Below are 16,822 nucleotides of genomic sequence, written 5' to 3'. Positions count from 1 at the left end.
ATTTATTGATATAATAAATAGATAATTCGTGGTAACTTGGCAACAACATCTATTTGACACAAAAAAAATCTCTAAATTTGAAACATTATATTGGGGATGGTTTGTGTTCAGTCGTACTCTCGGAAATAAAGAAAAAAGAAAGCACATAGAAAATGGTAGAATTTCCAGAGAACAAATCAATTCCAACAGGTTCTCATTGACGCGAAGTACTTAGGAACTTCCCCCATAAATAAAGTTTACAAAAAGCAGAGTAATTCCTGGACCCTCAAAATCCCACATATGCTTTCCAATTATCAGTAGATTATGATGTAGCTGCTACTGTCATTATGCACTAAGCAATAATGTTCAGGTATCAGCAAATTGCACGGTCCATATATAAAAAAGGAACAGCAAAAGTACACATAACACTGCAACATGTGTAGAAATTTTAATCCGGCCATGATCTTTGTTTCAGACAAATTGCAGTCCTAGTACAACTAGTCTGCTTGCAGAAGCAGCAGAGAAGTTTCCCGCCAAAAAAGAAGTAAAAAAAAAGGAGAGGAGATGCTTCATCGCTTGCGTTTGACTGCACATTCTGAAGATTTTTTGGAGCAATCAGAGCCGTCCAAATAAGCCCAAAGCAACGACCGCAAAACCAACGGTAGTCGAGCATGCAGACACCCTGCAGCAGCAGGCAAAAAGGAGAAAGACTGGATTGATTAATTAATTAATTAATTTGCTTGAGTGCGCACTTAGCGATTGATAATTGAGTAGTTAATTAGTTTCAGCTTTGCTTGGCTACCAGTGCTGTAGTGTACAATCTATCAGAATCATGGCACATGGCGTTTGTTTACTTCGGATATCCATCTTTTTTTTGGAAACTCTGAAAATATCATGCACGCGCAGACGCGCTGGATTATTTATATTTTGGATATTTTTGATATGGAGATATTTATTTTGGATATTGCGCTGGTTGTTCAGAATATACAACTTTAGGTTTTTGGAAAGGACAGAAAGTAAAAACTCGGATAATTTAACAAAACTGAGGAATAAAAAAAACAATGCAATATACAAATATTATTTTTCGAAAATGCCACGCGTCGGACACCTGATGGGTGAGAGAAAAACCGGGCACCGCACCGCCCGCCGCCCACACGCGTGCTCCAGGCTTCCCCACCACGCTGCATGCGTCCCACACCATACTCGTCACCGTTGCAACAGTCGCCCGGATATAATGGAAACACCCTATTAAAAGAATCCGTTTTATTTTTTTTTTCCACCAAGAATGTTTCAACAAGTGTACTACTTGTGATGTTTCACTACGTATGGATGAAATGTTGCAGTGAATTTTTTATACTATTTAATATTTTTCATCTTGATAGACACATGGTTTGTTGATGTATACGGGATTTAAGTGTTGCAATGGATTTAAATCATTTGTTGCATACGTTTAACCAAATTGTTCATCTAGCGATCTGACCATGTTCCACTTTTTTTAAGAATTGAAACATTCTTCGCTATTTGTTAAAATATTATTTTTATATAGGGTGAAACAGCGTACGATTTTTTGGAAACGTTGTTTCATACGTTGTAGAAAAATATTTCATGAGGTGATTTGGTTGTGTTTCAGCTTTTTAAATGATTGAAACATTTTTGATCTACTTAGTGAAACATTTCTGATCTATTTGGTGGAATAGCGCCTGATTTTTGCCAAAAAATTAGGCACACGATTTGCAGGTGGCCCCGTTATTTTTGTGTGTATGTTAAATATTGGATTACTCGTAGATCGAACACCAAAAAGAAGCATCAAATAGCGATATGTACCGTTATGTTTACTACGAATTATTTTTTCTTATATTATCAGCCAACATCATATATATTGACACATCAGCAAAATAAGGCGACTACTAGTATTGCTCAGTTGGTCAATATATACACACAATGGTGAAAAAGAGTTAAACCAGATAATATGGTTATACCAATTTTCAGTAGCCAATTATTGTCCTTAAAAAAACATTTAGGGACGAAATTAATTAAAACTGTTCAGATACAGATGGATAATGGTTATACTCCTTTTCTTTTCTCTTTTTTTTTCTCTAAGATTTGATCCATTCATGTCGCCGTTGTGGTGAGCCCTAGACTAATTAGTAGAGTACTAGTGCTGGCTGCATTGTTCGATCGTCAGTCAGGCAGGTTCAGCCCGGCTTAATTACAAAGATTGCAGCCAGATTGATCACGTACCTATCGATGATTAATTTGCAATGATATATTGTCAGTAGTGCTGTATACGCAAGAAGCAGAGATGTGCACTGGAAAGCACCTGAAAAACAAAAGGGCTCACGCATGCTGCTGATGGTACGATGTAATACAAGACGGCTTTCAGGAATTCAGGCAATGAAATCCATGTGCCCTAGCTTGCATGTCATCAGGGAAAATGGGAAATTAATTAAAGGTGGGGGCACATCTTGGATGGGAGATCATCTGAAGAACCTTTAAATTAATCATGTCCCCAGATTAATTAAGACTTGTTTGCGACACTTGGCTAGGTTTTGTTGATTCAATTTGCATACACAGTCGATATATATTAATTCATAACTTGGGAGAAGAACATATTCCTAGCTTAACTAAATTACAGTGTACTATATATAAAACAAGTAGTGTATACTCCCACTTGATGAATTCTTTTCATATTTGGTGCTTTTATATATGAAGGATGTGTGCCATAAATACATCAGTATTTAAAATACTTTGACCGTAAAAATGATAGTATCAGAAAAATATCATGACAATCAATCCTATTTCAATATATATATACCAAGTCGATGCATGTCAGACAACTAGTTAAAAAGTACTACAACTCCATAGTTGGGTATTATAGTGTGCACAACAGTGTTGACTAATAAACTAAAGGAGATATTCCTGAAGAAAATAACACTCGAAATTCTATACAATTCCCATGGAGAATATACGTCCTCGCCGACGTCAAACACGGTTACAAACTAAAGAGAGATCGATGATCATAAGCTAAGGTCAGAGTGGAGTACACCACCAGATGCATGCAACAGAGAGAGCTATATATCTTTTTCCAAAAAGGAAGATATCAAACTGCTGGCAGCCGATCGATCACTGCAAACATCTGCACAACCTCCAGCCGTTCTTTGCATCTCCCAGTGGCCTCCGATTAATTACTTTCTTAATGTCAATCAGGGCCCTATAGCTAGTAGATTTAATCAAATTCGCATGCTTGGAACAACGGTCAAACACGGTCAAAGCTACCGTCACTGAAGCAGTACAAGCTGCATATGCGCTATCCTAGCTAGCTAGCTAGCTACTACCTCTGTTTCACAATGTAAGTCATTCTATTATTTTCCACATCTATCTTCTATTATATACTAAAAGTCCATTAAACTTCCTACAAACGCTCTCAAGCCGCCACACGGGACTTCTAAAAACACTCCTATGCTGCCACGTGGCATTTTAATATATTAGAAACATCTGGCCGTCGATTTTCATTTAAACTAGTGGATCCATTATTTTAGACCATTAGATTATATTAGATTAAAAAAATTAGTTCCCCCTCTCATCTTCCCGCATGTACGTACGTACGCCTCCCTCACCCTGTTAGTTCACAGGTTACGTACATATATACCCATCTTTTTTAACTTCCTATTTTTTTTCCTTTCATATTTATTTTCATTTGTAATACCCTAGCACGGTAGATAAGTTGCTAATAGCACACCACAGAAGCAAGCATGCAGGAAACGCACGCAAACCATGGCCAAATACGAAGGGGCTCACGTTGGAGAAGAAAGGTAGCAGCTATGACTTTCTCCACATAGTATATATTCGATATATAAGCTACAAAGGGAGTAGTGTGCAGTTGGTTTAAAATTTATATTTGTATTAGTAAAAAAAATATGTAATTATAATAGGAAGTCCTACAAATTCTAAAAAAACAAAACATCCAACCTTCGATTTTCACTTAAATCGGTGGATTATTTTGTATCATTAGATCAGATCTATTAAAAAAAATAATGCCTCCCAAACCCAAAAAATTATCCCGTGTACATATAAATACATAGTAGTACTGTTTACCAGTGAAAAAGCTAAAAAAATCCCGTGTACATATGTACTCCTACTATTCACCGAATAAAAATATTTCTATAATATGAGATGTGCTTCGATACCCTCCTAAGAAAAAATCTGCATGGATTTTAAGGATTTTAAAGAAGATGAATGGCCTAACATCATAAATGTTATTTTAAAAAGGTAATTTTATCCTTAGTGAGTTAATCACCTTTAATTGCATATTAGTTCAGAGGTTATATAGTGCTCTTCCAGTTTGTTGCTACCACAAACAGAAAAACACTCTGGTCTCATCGCCATTGCATTTATATCACACCACAACACATATTAGATCTATTACGCAAGAGAAAAATATTACGAGTACATCCCACATTAACTATACTTTAATTAAAAAATATCACATGGAAACATATTAGTCCTTTATGTCTTGCTCATCCAAATATTCTTACTAACTACTCCCTTTGTTTGTTTTTAAGTAATTCATAACAGACACTATATTCATTTACGAACCTTGAACACTCATCTTTTCTGTAGAAATTTTACAAATGTATTAATTAACTACATTTTTATTTAAAAATATCGCATATAACTAAACTATATCCATTTTCATATTATTCTCATCCAAAGTCTTATAGTTAGTAAAACAAAACTGACAACATAAATTATAACTAAATTAGATCTATAATAGAAGAGAAAAAATATCAAAACCCATATTAACACACATATTTTCGATATTAACCCTACATACATGCCTAGCTATATTACATCTATAATACAGGGATGAAATACCAAAACACAAATTGACTCATTTGTTGGTGAGGGATTATTGCTCGAGAAAATATTTTTTTCATATGATTCTTACTACCAAGATATTTTAAGGCAAATTGTTGGACAATGGAATTCAAAAACTACCAGCTTTCTAAAAATTATCTAGGTTAACGCTATGTTTTGATTAAAAAGAGGCACGTGGGACTATGTTCTACCCCTTAATTTACATGTTATCCAAATAGTTAAAAAAAACTTAAAATCAAACTCAACATAAATTAAACCATCATAAGTTACCAAAAACATGCACCGCTAAACTTGATATATCACCCAAATAATCTTTTTATTGGGACGATAATTTCCTATCTTTTCTTTCGACTTAGGAGAAATATAGTCGAATTTAGCTTCTTTTAGTTTAGTTAAGCCATTTAGTTATGTGAAGTTGAAAAAACGTACTTAGGCTATCACATGGCACTCGTACAAATGCTCCTAAACTGCCACACAGTGGAAATGATTTTGTTATTATATGAATAATGTATTATGCTTATTTTTGTCATACTAATGTAATTTCATATATAAAAAGGGACTCAACTTACAAGGCAAAGATACTAAATAGTCGTGATTGGTGAGTGTAGATGTAATTGGGACAAAGTGAATTTTTTTAATATGACATTCAGATATCAAAGTCTATAATATATTTCACAATATAAATATTTATTTTTTTAGTGGTTTCTGATTATATTTAGTTTATCGTACTAATAATGAATACAATGAGGTAGGCTTTCTTTTAGCATTTCTTTTATGAGCAATAAATAGCATGCCCGCGCATCTGCGCGGGCTTTCTTTCTAGTTCATATTAATTTTAATGAATCTAGACATATATATCTATCTAGATTCATTAACATCTATATGAATGTGAGAAATGCTAGAATGACTTACATTGTGAAACGGATGGAGTAAATAGCTTCTGAATTTATCAACTAATTATATATTCATTAACATGCATATGCGTTGGGTTCATTAGATACCAAGCTTTAAACCCGGAAAAAAGATCATGAAAAAAAGGAAGAACAATTATGTTCTCTCTCCCTAAATGCAGGACTGTTAATTGAAGCAAATAAAGCAGTCCAAGCTAGCTAGGGGAATTATCAGTAGCAGCATACATGGAGAAAGCAAGCAAAAAATTTTGTGGTTATGTGCTGAGGAAGAAAGCCATGGAAGAAAGCAAGGGTGCAGTGACGTGTAACAGTCATGGCCAAGCTTGAATGATCTGGCACGTAGAGTGTTCTGGCCTGTGCCTGGCACGCTTCTTTTTTGTGTGCCCATATTGCAAAGTAACCGTGTGTGTGCCACTCCAACTGATAACTCACCATATAATAACTCTACAGTTATTGATAGATATATACATTACGTCCCTTTTTTTAAATAATATCATCCAAATATTAGTTAAAAAGGGGGCGTAGTGTATATAGCCAACAGCTGTCAAAAAATTGAAAATTACAACGAATATACGTACAATTGCAAAGTGCAAATCACTCTTGTACTATCTTAAAAAGAAATGCAGAGTTTGATCGATTTTGTCTCTAATTTTAGGCAACTGGCATTCTGATTTTTTACAAGTGGGTTAATTAGAGCCAGCTGGTCTCAGATCGTCCGTTGGGGAATTAAAGGAGGTGTGCTCCTTTGCGGCTCATCAGTTTCTCTAAGCTCTCACCATTCATTCCACTATACAAGCCTAAGGCAGCTAGCTTAGTTAATTACCTAATAACTATAGCTTGCCCAACTCTAGATCCCTTAACTAGGACAACTTGGAGTACACAACAATGTTACTAATCCCATGCATTGAGGACAGAGTTATGAAGGAAACAAAAAAAAGCTAGCAGATTGGCACTTTCTGTCATGCATGGGTGCTGATGATTATCTTGTATCTAATTTAATCAATCCCATGGCTGTGATTGATCAGGAATAGTTTGTGTGTGCAGCTATATTGCCTATTGGTGTCCAGGGTCACACACCATAAGGGCATGCATGTCAGCAGCTGGTCATGTGTGCCTTTTCATTCCCTTCTTCCTTCCTAGCACTATATAAACCCCCTCCAACCAGGTGCTAAGCTCATCAAGCCTTCAAGCAAAGCAAACTCAAGTAGTAGCTGATTACCAGCTCTTCTCTCTTCTCATTGAGAAGAGGGAATTAAGTTTTGATCTCTGCTTTATTGCCTGATCATCCTCTTGTTACTTGCAAGCAAGAACAGTAGTGTACTGTGCCTCATTGATCTCCTCCCACCAAACTCTCTCTCTCTCTCTCATATTCCGAGCTAGCTAGTTAATCAAGATCTTGCTGCAATGGCTGGCATGTCTCTTCAGCATCCCTGGGCCTTCGCCTTTGGTCTCCTAGGTGTGTTGCCTTTGATCTGATCCAAGGAATTCTCTTGAGAATTAATCTTGCATGGTTATTTACTTTTGTTGTTATTATTCTCTACATTTTTAATCATGTACTTTTCCATGTTCCACTTTTGTTGCCAAAGCTACTATATTTTTCCTACCAATTCATCCAAAACTACTATATTATAGCAAGGCAGCTAGTGGATCGACTTTGCACTTTTGGATGCAATTGTGAGTGGTTTACATTAGAGGGGCCATGCATAGCCAAATAAATTGTTTGGCAAAATATGATTTCCCTTGTAGTTAGCACAATATTGTGATCTTTCATTCCTTTACTCTTTTTGTTCCACCACCCTCATTATTGCAAAGCCCCCTCTTTTAGAACCAAACTAAAGATAAGAAACATTTGATTCATCATTAGAGGAGATTAGATATACATACATACTACACATGCATTGCTGTGATAAGCCTAGCCAGGCACAGAAAGAGCCAAGACAAAAGGAGCTCAAAAGAAAAGGGGCTCCAATATCTTGCCCGGCCTGATCAGTGTAACATGACGTCACCCACACAATTATTAAAAGGATAGATGCATATGTGTTCGTTACGTATCTCCTTGTGTCACGTTGCTGTGCATGGTTCACTCGCTTAATTATAACGTCCGTCGCATTTTATGCATGCACTTCGTTTTTAGTTAATCAAATTAAACAAGATCCTAACATATGATTTCTATTTTATTCTCTTTGCAGGCAACATCATCTCCTTCATGACCTACCTGGCCCCACTGTAAGTCCCACACATCCGGATATTTTCTTTTCTTTAGCGAAATTTTACATTGCTCCAGAAAGTACCTTTTACACTAAAATTTCTTATACACCACCATAAAATTAATGTGGTACTATTGGTACCTTATCAAAAATGATAAAATTACCTTTTTCTTCAGATAAAAACACTCCCCGTCTCTGTATAACTAAGATGTAGACAACCAATACACATGTCTAGAGCTAATCCTATCAATTAACATTGCTAGTAAATACAAGGAAAAATATAAAGAATTAACCAATTGCTTGGATGTCTTGCAGGCCGACGTTCTACAGGATCTACAAGAGCAAGTCGACGCAGGGGTTCCAGTCGGTACCCTACGTGGTGGCGCTGTTCAGCGCGATGCTGTGGATCTACTACGCGCTGCTCAAGTCCGACGAGTGCCTCCTCATCACCATCAACTCCGCTGGCTGCGTCATCGAGACCATCTACATCGCCGTCTACCTCGTCTACGCCCCCAAGAAGGCCAAGATGTTCACCGCCAAGCTCCTCCTCCTCGTCAACGTCGGCGTCTTCGGCCTCATCCTCCTCCTCACCCTCCTCCTCTCCGCCGGCGACCGCCGCATCGTGGTTCTTGGTTGGGTCTGCGTTGGCTTCTCCGTCAGCGTCTTCGTCGCCCCCCTTAGCATCATCGTAAGAAACCCTAGAATTGCCTGTAAACAATAATAACTTTCGGTCTCTGCACCAACTAAGGATGCACATATTTACGCACCGCTTTTGCTATCTCTGCAGAGGCTGGTGGTGCGCACCAAGAGCGTGGAGTTCATGCCGTTCTCGCTCTCCTTCTCCCTCACCATCAGCGCCGTCGTCTGGTTCCTCTACGGCCTCCTCATCAAGGACAAATATGTCGCTGTGAGTAGCTCCGATTCGACCCGTTCTTCTTCCTAAATTTTCCGCTGCTCGATTTAATTTCTATTTCTAATTGTGGAAGATTGTTTAATTATAGTGATTATGGCTAGCTGATAACCGATTTTAATTTCTGATGGTGATCCAAAATGGAACAGCTTCCCAACGTGCTGGGCTTCTCCTTCGGCGTCATCCAGATGGGGCTGTACGCCATGTACAGGAACTCGACGCCCAAGGCCGTGCTGACCAAGGAGGTCGAGGCGGCGACGGCCACCGGCGACGACGACCACTCCGCCGCCGGCGTCAAGGAGCACGTCGTCAACATCGCCAAGCTCTCTGCCGCCGTCGACGTCGTCAAGACCCGCGAGGTGCACCCCGTCGACGTCGAGTCCCCGCCGGCAGAGGCGCCGCCTGAGGAGGACGACAAGGCCGCCGCCGCCACCGCCGCCGCCGTCGCCGGCGCCGGCGAGAAGAAGGTAGCTGCATGAGTGCGTGCATGCGTACATGGGTCGCCGTAAGAAGGAAGAAGGCGTGACGTGTCCAGCCCGTACGCGCGCCACGTGGCCAAGCTAGCTTCAGAGCTAGTGAAGCTGCAGACATGCTAGCTGGCTAGCTAGCAGTGAGAGAGTGCGACGACTAAAAAAAAAGTAGTGATTAATTAAGGGCTTGTAATTTAATCGTTGTTTTTTTTTTCTCTGTTTCGTTGAGATCGATATCGTTGTCACCATGCATGTATTTCGTTTTTGATTCTCAGTAATTAATTAGATGGGCTTTCTGTAATTCAACCTGTAAGGGTTCCTTCCATGATTAATTAATTAGCGTGTTAATAATTGTCCCACCAATACAGTGCTTGAATTATTTTATTGATAGTCTTTGGAGTTTTGTTGGGTAGTACTAATTAATTAATTCATGGCCATTCTGAAGTGATGCCTAGATACGTAATTGATAGAGTTGAGTGAATTACAAGAAATTAATTTGACGCAAGTGACGAGAATTTGTGCATATGCCTTTTGTGCTTTTCTTTCGGCGGCAGATTGTAAGCTTTTCCGGGTCTATCTTAGCTTTAATTGTTGCCTAATCCTCGCTCGCTCCAGAGATTTCTCCTTTTTTGTTCCAACTGAAATCCGCTCTTTCAGGAGCACCGTAGAACGTTAACGAGGCTATAATAAGGAATTATGTGACCATATTTTGCATGTTCTAGAATTTTTTTTCTTTGTTTTGATAATTTTCTAGGGACAAAACAAGACAGGTCATTTTAGTCATGGATGATTGGATGTTGTGATCAAACTCTGGCAACGAAAAGCGCAGAACAAACTAGGGATTCGAATTTATTTTAAATCTATTCAAAACAGCTTGCAAAAACCCACGCAAAAGAAAAACAAATCGCTAAGAGAACTGGTGTGGTGCACGTCTCAAGCGGCCCAAGTTGGCCCAGTAGCACGCGGGCTGCATGCGTTGCGCGAGGCATGCGTGACAGCCGGCCGGCGGCGTTCAGATTGGCGTTTGGTACTTGGGTGAAAGTATAGTTGGCCAATAGGCCCGCAGTCCGACGGCCCGACCCATGGTATGAAGATTTGGCCCAGCCCAGACACGACACGGCTCGACTGTTGTTAGGCCTGTGCTGGCCCGACCCGACCCGACCGTCGGGCCGTTTCTGGGTCTCTTACTTGACACGACATGCCAGCCCAGCACGGCATGGTCCAACAATCGGCACAACCGCGGCCCAACATTCCTGGCTCTTGCAGGCCGTAGCCCGTCGGTGGCCGGACTAAAGAGATGAGGGAGCCAAAATAGACTTATTAAAAGGACGAGTATGGTAGGCTGATCTTGCCTTCGGGCCGACACGACATGACCCGAGTCTTATTGTGGGCCATGCTTAGATGCAACCCGTGGGCGGGGCACGGCATGACATGGCGTGTTGGTCGGGCCGTGCCGGTGCTGGCCTGACTGATCACGGGCCGTACCTTGGTCATGCTCAGGCTGGGCCGTGCAGGGCGGTCCATTTGGCCATTTATAGATGGAAGCTTATATTTTGACTTAGTCTATATAGGGTACCCCTTCTGTGTTTTAATTATAAGTCGTTTCTAATTTTTCATTAAGTTTTTAAGTGTAATTAAACTTAAGAAAAATATAATGGGGCGATGGATTAAAAACCTTGTAAGGAAAGGCTATCAAAGTCGTTGACTATTAATCCGGTTGAAAAGTTTGAAGTCAGTCCAATTTGCGAATCAATCGAGCTCCCCTTGCAATGATGTGGTGGTCAACCTCTCATTCGTCTTTTAGTGCTCAATATTTTCAATAAAAATAAATATTGCCCACAGACTGACTTGGACACCCGATTAGCTAGTATTGGGGGGGGGGGGAGATAGGGGTTCGGAGGAGGAAAATTTTAGAGAGAAAGAAGGATGTGTTCAAAGGGGGCTTCAATAATAGGTATGGCTGCATGGGGTAGGAAGTTGATCGATGGCCGGTGATATATATGGCAGTGCATCATCACAGTGATAGTGGCACCACTAGCCACAAGTTGGGGTGAGGCGGATGTATTAAGCGGGTTAGACTAAGGGAACAAGCAAATATGGTGGTAATATTGAACTCCTAAAAATCTTGTATTGGGGCCATCCCAAAACAAATTAGACCTAAAAATCACCTCATACTCCAAGAGACACCTAAAATTTGGATCCCAATATTTTAGTTGTAGAGTGGACTGGTTCGGTACTGATATCAATCTCATACGCCCCACGCATAAGAGCGTTCTCTCGCGGTGGCCTCACCACTACAGTACATCGCGTCATCGCCATTGTCTCTGTTTTCTGTTCGCCGGTATAGTACGTCGCCGGCGGCTTCAACGTGTAGAGAAACAGAAGGCAAAGGTGTGATCCCTTACCTGAACATGTGAGAAACATAAAGTTGCATTATTATCACATAACATGACAAGTTCTGCTCCAAATTCAAGTGCTGGTGTTAAGCAATCAGGTTCTGTGTCAAGCCGATTGTTCCTCTCCCTATCGACAGGATTAGTTCATCTCAAGACCAAAGATGCTAATCGGTCCACTTCCTCATATCAGTACAAAATTTTATTTATGGGGGCTTCAGCTACTCCAGTCTGCACTCTGCAGTACAACATCTAAATGGATTGCACGAAAAAAAAACCAACAAGTTTGACATGATCTGATGATCAGTAAGCAACAAAAATTGAAAATTTGGAGTTTCACAACAGAGATAGAACTGATTTTTTTATATTACTGGACAACAGGGATATATACCTTGTTCTCACATTAAGCTGAAAATGAATCAGACTTCACACTGAACTGTCCAAGAATCATAGAAACTCTGACCCATCAAATCTTAGAGGAACATCATAAACTATCAATGTATAAATATACTAGTACTTAAAATTATAAATCTGAATATAAAAAGTCAAGGCTGAAGTTGGAGTACTCTACATTCTGTACAGCGAATTGATTTTCAGAAAACCGAAACTATACTGCCAAGCCATCATCCTCCACGCTACAAAGCACATACATTCTAATGAACAGAGCAAGACATGATAGACTCCTAAAGTTCCACAATTTTGAGCCAAGGAAACATATTAAAAATCTGTGTCCAGGTAAAGCCAATCTTTATGCAATCTCTGTAATTCAACCACGAATGAACAAAAGAAATCTTTCTGCAACAAAAAGGGAAAGCACATATCAGCAGGGTTGCGTAATAATGCAGCATGGAGCCATTTTATTCAACAATTCATAAGGAAATGGTATTGGTATTTGTTAACTTCAGAGAGACAGATTTTCACCATCAAAATCTGGATGGAGGAGACGACGGAGGCAGCACGGGACCCCATGCCATGGATGGAGGAGATACGGCACCCTAGACGAGGAATCGAAGACGGCGTGAGCGTGGTATCATCCGAAGCTAGAGAATACGAAAGAAGGAAAGAAAACGCGAGGGTAAACATCGCACATACATGCGCGAGAGGGGAAAAGGGCACGGACGGACAAAAAATGGCGCAGGCAGAGAAAAAGTCGTGCGATTAGTTGGATTGGGAGCGCGTCCACGTTCCCAAGTCTTGGCTCAGATTGGCCCTGATTTTGGTCATAGGTAAATTTTGGGACTATGGTTGGGAATTTGTTAGAGGCCTGTTTTTCATCGAAATCCTAAAATTTATCTTTTAGGAACCTGTTTAGCCCTCTCTTGGAGATGGTTTGCAAATCTTACGGTGCAAAGCCATAAGAGAAGGGGATACAAAGCGGCGCAGGGGAATCACATACAAAAATGAATCTTATATCACACTCACATGCGCGCACACACATACCATGAGGATCTGTCCTAGCACATTTCTAAACTATAAAAAGAATAGAAATCTAGCCACCTAGTGACAAAGCTTGAACCTGAAAAAAGTAGATTTCACAAAAAAAAAGATAGCTTGGCTCACTAAGGAGTAAATGTAATTTTCATATCTTTAATTAGTGGAAGCTATCTTCTGGCGAAAGTATACCTCAAGGGTTTTAAGGTGGTGACAAATCTTTACTTGTTTTGTATTGAAACGATATATGACTAATTTTAAGGTTATGAAAAATGGGTTAATTGGACCCATGCTACAATAAATCATTCGGTTTGAAAATACCACATTACTATTCACTTATTTAGAGCCACACCATTATAATTTTATATTTTTTCGACATATGCCACTACTTCGGCTGTGTTTGGAAGGTGAGGTTGGAAACTCATCTCCCACGACTTAAAACGGAGCAACGTATTTTCTTATGATTAATTAAGTATTTATTATTTTTTTCAAAAATGAAATAATATGATTTTTTAAAGCAACTTTCGTATAGAAATTTTTTTTGTAAAAAACGCATGTTTAGCAGTTTGAAAAGCGTACGCGTAGAAAACGAGGTAGGTGAGTTGAGAAAGTTGTGAAAGAATTCAGCCTGACCTTCAATGCATTGTCTAACATTTTTGGACTGAATTGCCCATGGCTTGTTCATTCATTTTGTGTTTATTGTCTTCCAGCCCTTTCTTCCCCTTCAGGATTTGGATCTTGCGGCTTGTCATCTTCATTCCCATCTCGTACTCCCTCCATCCCAAAATATAAGCATTTTTAGCATAGTGACAAGTTAAATATTTTTAACTTTGACCGTTAATAACAAAAAGAAAAAAGATCAATAATGTAAAGTTGATGTTACTAGATTTACCATTAAACAAACTATTATAATATACAATATTTTTTATTTAAAACATCTTAGTTTTACAGATATTGTTGGTCAAAATAGCATCTCGGAGACCGTGTCAAGAACTAAAAATGCTTATATTTGGGGACGAAGGGAATATCTCTTTAGCTTTTTCATTTTGATCTCTTCTTTCCTTGTCCTTTTCCTTCGATTATCTTCTCTCCCATTGTCTAGTGAACCTAGGCAATCGTGGGCCACCCTCTCCACCCACCTCCGCCTTGCGCCGTCCTCAGATCCCAACGAGTAGGAGATGAAGGTAACAGTGACGACAACTGTCAGGGAGTGTCTCGGAGGAGGTGAGGCGCTACGATGGTGTGGGTACTCATGTGGGATCAGGTTGAGGTGCACAAGGGAGATGAAAGGCACCAGAGATGAAAAGAGGAATGGGAAGAGACAAAGCAAGAAGAAAAAGATAAGTTAGTATTTATGTTTTGTTAAATGCATCATATTGGCAAGTAGCCACATATATCCAATATCTGAAAAGTTGTAATGGCAACAGCTAAAATATTATGAATAGTAATAACATATTTGAAAAACCGAAAACTTTATATTAGCATGACACGATTAATTAACTCTTTTTTGATATAGTCTTCTATAGATGGCCAAATGGACCATACAGCCTAGCACGATCGGCCCTGACTGAGGTCAGTCGGGCTAGGCTAGGCCCGCCCATGGGTTGCACCAACGGCCCAGGCACAGCACAATAAGACTCAGGTCGTGCCGGGCTAGCCCGAAGACACAACAGTCCACCGTGCTTCCCTATAAAACAAGTCTATTTCCTCCCTCATCTCTTTAGATTCCTCAACTATTTTCTTCCTGCTTACTGGACCGTGCCGTGCCGGGCCGGGCCGGCCCACCGTGCCAAGCAATCAGTCCAAGCACGGCTCATCTGTCTTCGTTCCTTTGGTAACGCACCAATCTCAATGCAAAATATAGAGAGAGAGAAAAGGGAGGCACATATAAAGCCAAGCCGGAACAGGATCCTCTGACGTAGAGCAATCTACGTCAGAGGGACATCCGATGCCGCTACGCCGCTCGATCATCATCGAACAGAGGTAAACAAGCACGGCAACCAACTGGCTTCTTTTCAGCCCATGCTGACGAAATCAACCTACGAAAATGGAAAGGCTCGCTCCCAATCTATTCCCTCGTCATATGCCGCTGAGTTCTTCGCCGATGCATAGTCAGTAATCCATGCATGAACCAAAACAAAACATTTGCAGTAAACAGGAGGACCATAGAAATTCAAGAGAAGGGGAAGGGGAGATCATGTAAATAATTGCATCGGGGTACAGGGGACCGGAAAGGTTGAGGGCAAGAGAATGGACTGTGGCAAACTAATATCTTTGTATATATATTTGGGAAAACTAATATCTTTGTGTGGTACTTTTGATTCAGATGTTCCTCTATTTACCTCGTGCAAGCATGTCCTGCACCGTGAGAGAATAGAATCTCTTGGTTAGTGAGAGACCGACGCTTGTGCTCTCTCACATGGACCCAGCGCCCCGCCGCCACCGTTGTTGCAGCTGGCGGCGGCGGCTTCTCGTCTCTCTCCTCCCTCACCACCCTACCCTAGTCCTGTCCCTTCCCCACTTCTTCTTCACCCTCTTCGTCCTTCCTCCGTGAGTATATCTCGCCGCCGCCACCACCATAGTTGTCATGACAGAAGCAGAGCAGAGCAGAGCGAACAATGAATATGCCCGACTCCGTTGAGGAGGCGCCGGCGCCGCCAGTGACGTACTACACATACAGGATGGTGCAAGATCCGCGCCCACATGAGGGTGCTGCAGGTGTAGCAGGGGTAACCTCGACCACTACGGCTTCGTCGACATCAACGATAGGATGTTTTACCCCTAGCTAGCTGGCTAGATGCCTAGCTAGACCAATCAACGAATTATGGAATAAAACGGCACAATGAGAGGTCTTAATATTTGTCATGCTTGCAGCTTTGTATTCTGTAATTTCGTGGTATTAAATAGTACTGCATTTCATATATAAGGCCAAGTTCTTTCGTTCAACTCCGAATGGTGTGTTTTGTGCAAAAAAAAAATCTATATAATTTTTTTTGTTAAAAGATAAATAGATCTAATTTGCAAGGGTATAATAGTTACTATATACTATACACAATTAATTATGTGCTAATGGCTTTCTCATTTCGTTAAACAGCTAAACATGGCAATGGTGGCCTTGTAACTCCACGCCCTGAAGTCCTGAACACACTGTAGTTGAACAGACTCACCAACACACTGTAGCATATCCGGCACGGGCAACAGAATACACACTGTAGCATATCAGAACACACACTGTAGCTCATCCAGCACGCACGCAGCAGGACCCACACTGTAGCTTATCTGGCACGCACGCAACAGAACATGCACTGTAGCTCGTCCGGCACGAGAACACGCAAGATTACCAAATTAAACCAAACAAAACAGAACGTCTGATGAGAAGGAAACAAGCAAGAGTGCAGCACCGAGAGTATCTTGTAACATCACTCGTTGTGCTCCGTGTAGGATTTACAATCCAATAGTAACTGGCAAGAGTTACGATGTTCTCCAATATTTCTTTGCAGAGTGCACCATCCCTAAAGGTTCATCATAAATAAAACTACAGTAGTGATAATAATTCTTTTGTTGCCATTCTAATACAAGGTTATTCTAGTGTGTACAGCTGGAACTTTCTCTCTTAAAACCACCATCAATGAAAATATCTATT

General features: G+C 40.3%; 1 protein-coding gene across 1 annotated transcript; it reads left to right on the top strand.

Moving 5' to 3' along the window:
- The first annotated feature begins 6,944 nt into the window (after positions 1–6,944).
- On the top strand, positions 6,945–9,729 carry LOC4350572 (bidirectional sugar transporter SWEET14-like). Its single transcript, NM_001423388.1, has 5 exons — positions 6,945–7,224; positions 7,958–7,994; positions 8,291–8,663; positions 8,763–8,882; positions 9,035–9,729. The coding sequence occupies exons 1-5, from the start codon at positions 7,173–7,175 to the stop codon at positions 9,362–9,364; spliced, it is 912 nt and encodes a 303-aa protein (NP_001410317.1). The 5' UTR covers positions 6,945–7,172; the 3' UTR covers positions 9,365–9,729.
- The last annotated feature ends 7,093 nt before the right edge of the window (positions 9,730–16,822 follow it).

The sequence above is a fragment of the Oryza sativa genome, chromosome 11 (genome assembly GCF_034140825.1).
Source record: "Oryza sativa Japonica Group chromosome 11, ASM3414082v1".
Lineage (NCBI taxonomy): Eukaryota > Viridiplantae > Streptophyta > Magnoliopsida > Poales > Poaceae > Oryza > Oryza sativa.
The sequence above is the reverse complement of the archived record's forward strand: the minus strand, read 5'-3'. Positions and strand labels throughout refer to the sequence as shown.

Bases quoted from the DNA above. Each gene is read 5' to 3' on its own strand.
- LOC4350572 (NM_001423388.1), top strand. From the start codon at position 7,173: ATGGCTGGCATGTCTCTTCAGCATCCCTGGGCCTTCGCCTTTGGTCTC. The intron at 7,225-7,957 runs GTGTGTTGCCTT...TTCTCTTTGCAG, and splicing joins CTTCGCCTTTGGTCTCCTAG to GCAACATCATCTCCTTCATG. The intron at 8,664-8,762 runs GTAAGAAACCCT...CTATCTCTGCAG, and splicing joins TCGCCCCCCTTAGCATCATC to AGGCTGGTGGTGCGCACCAA.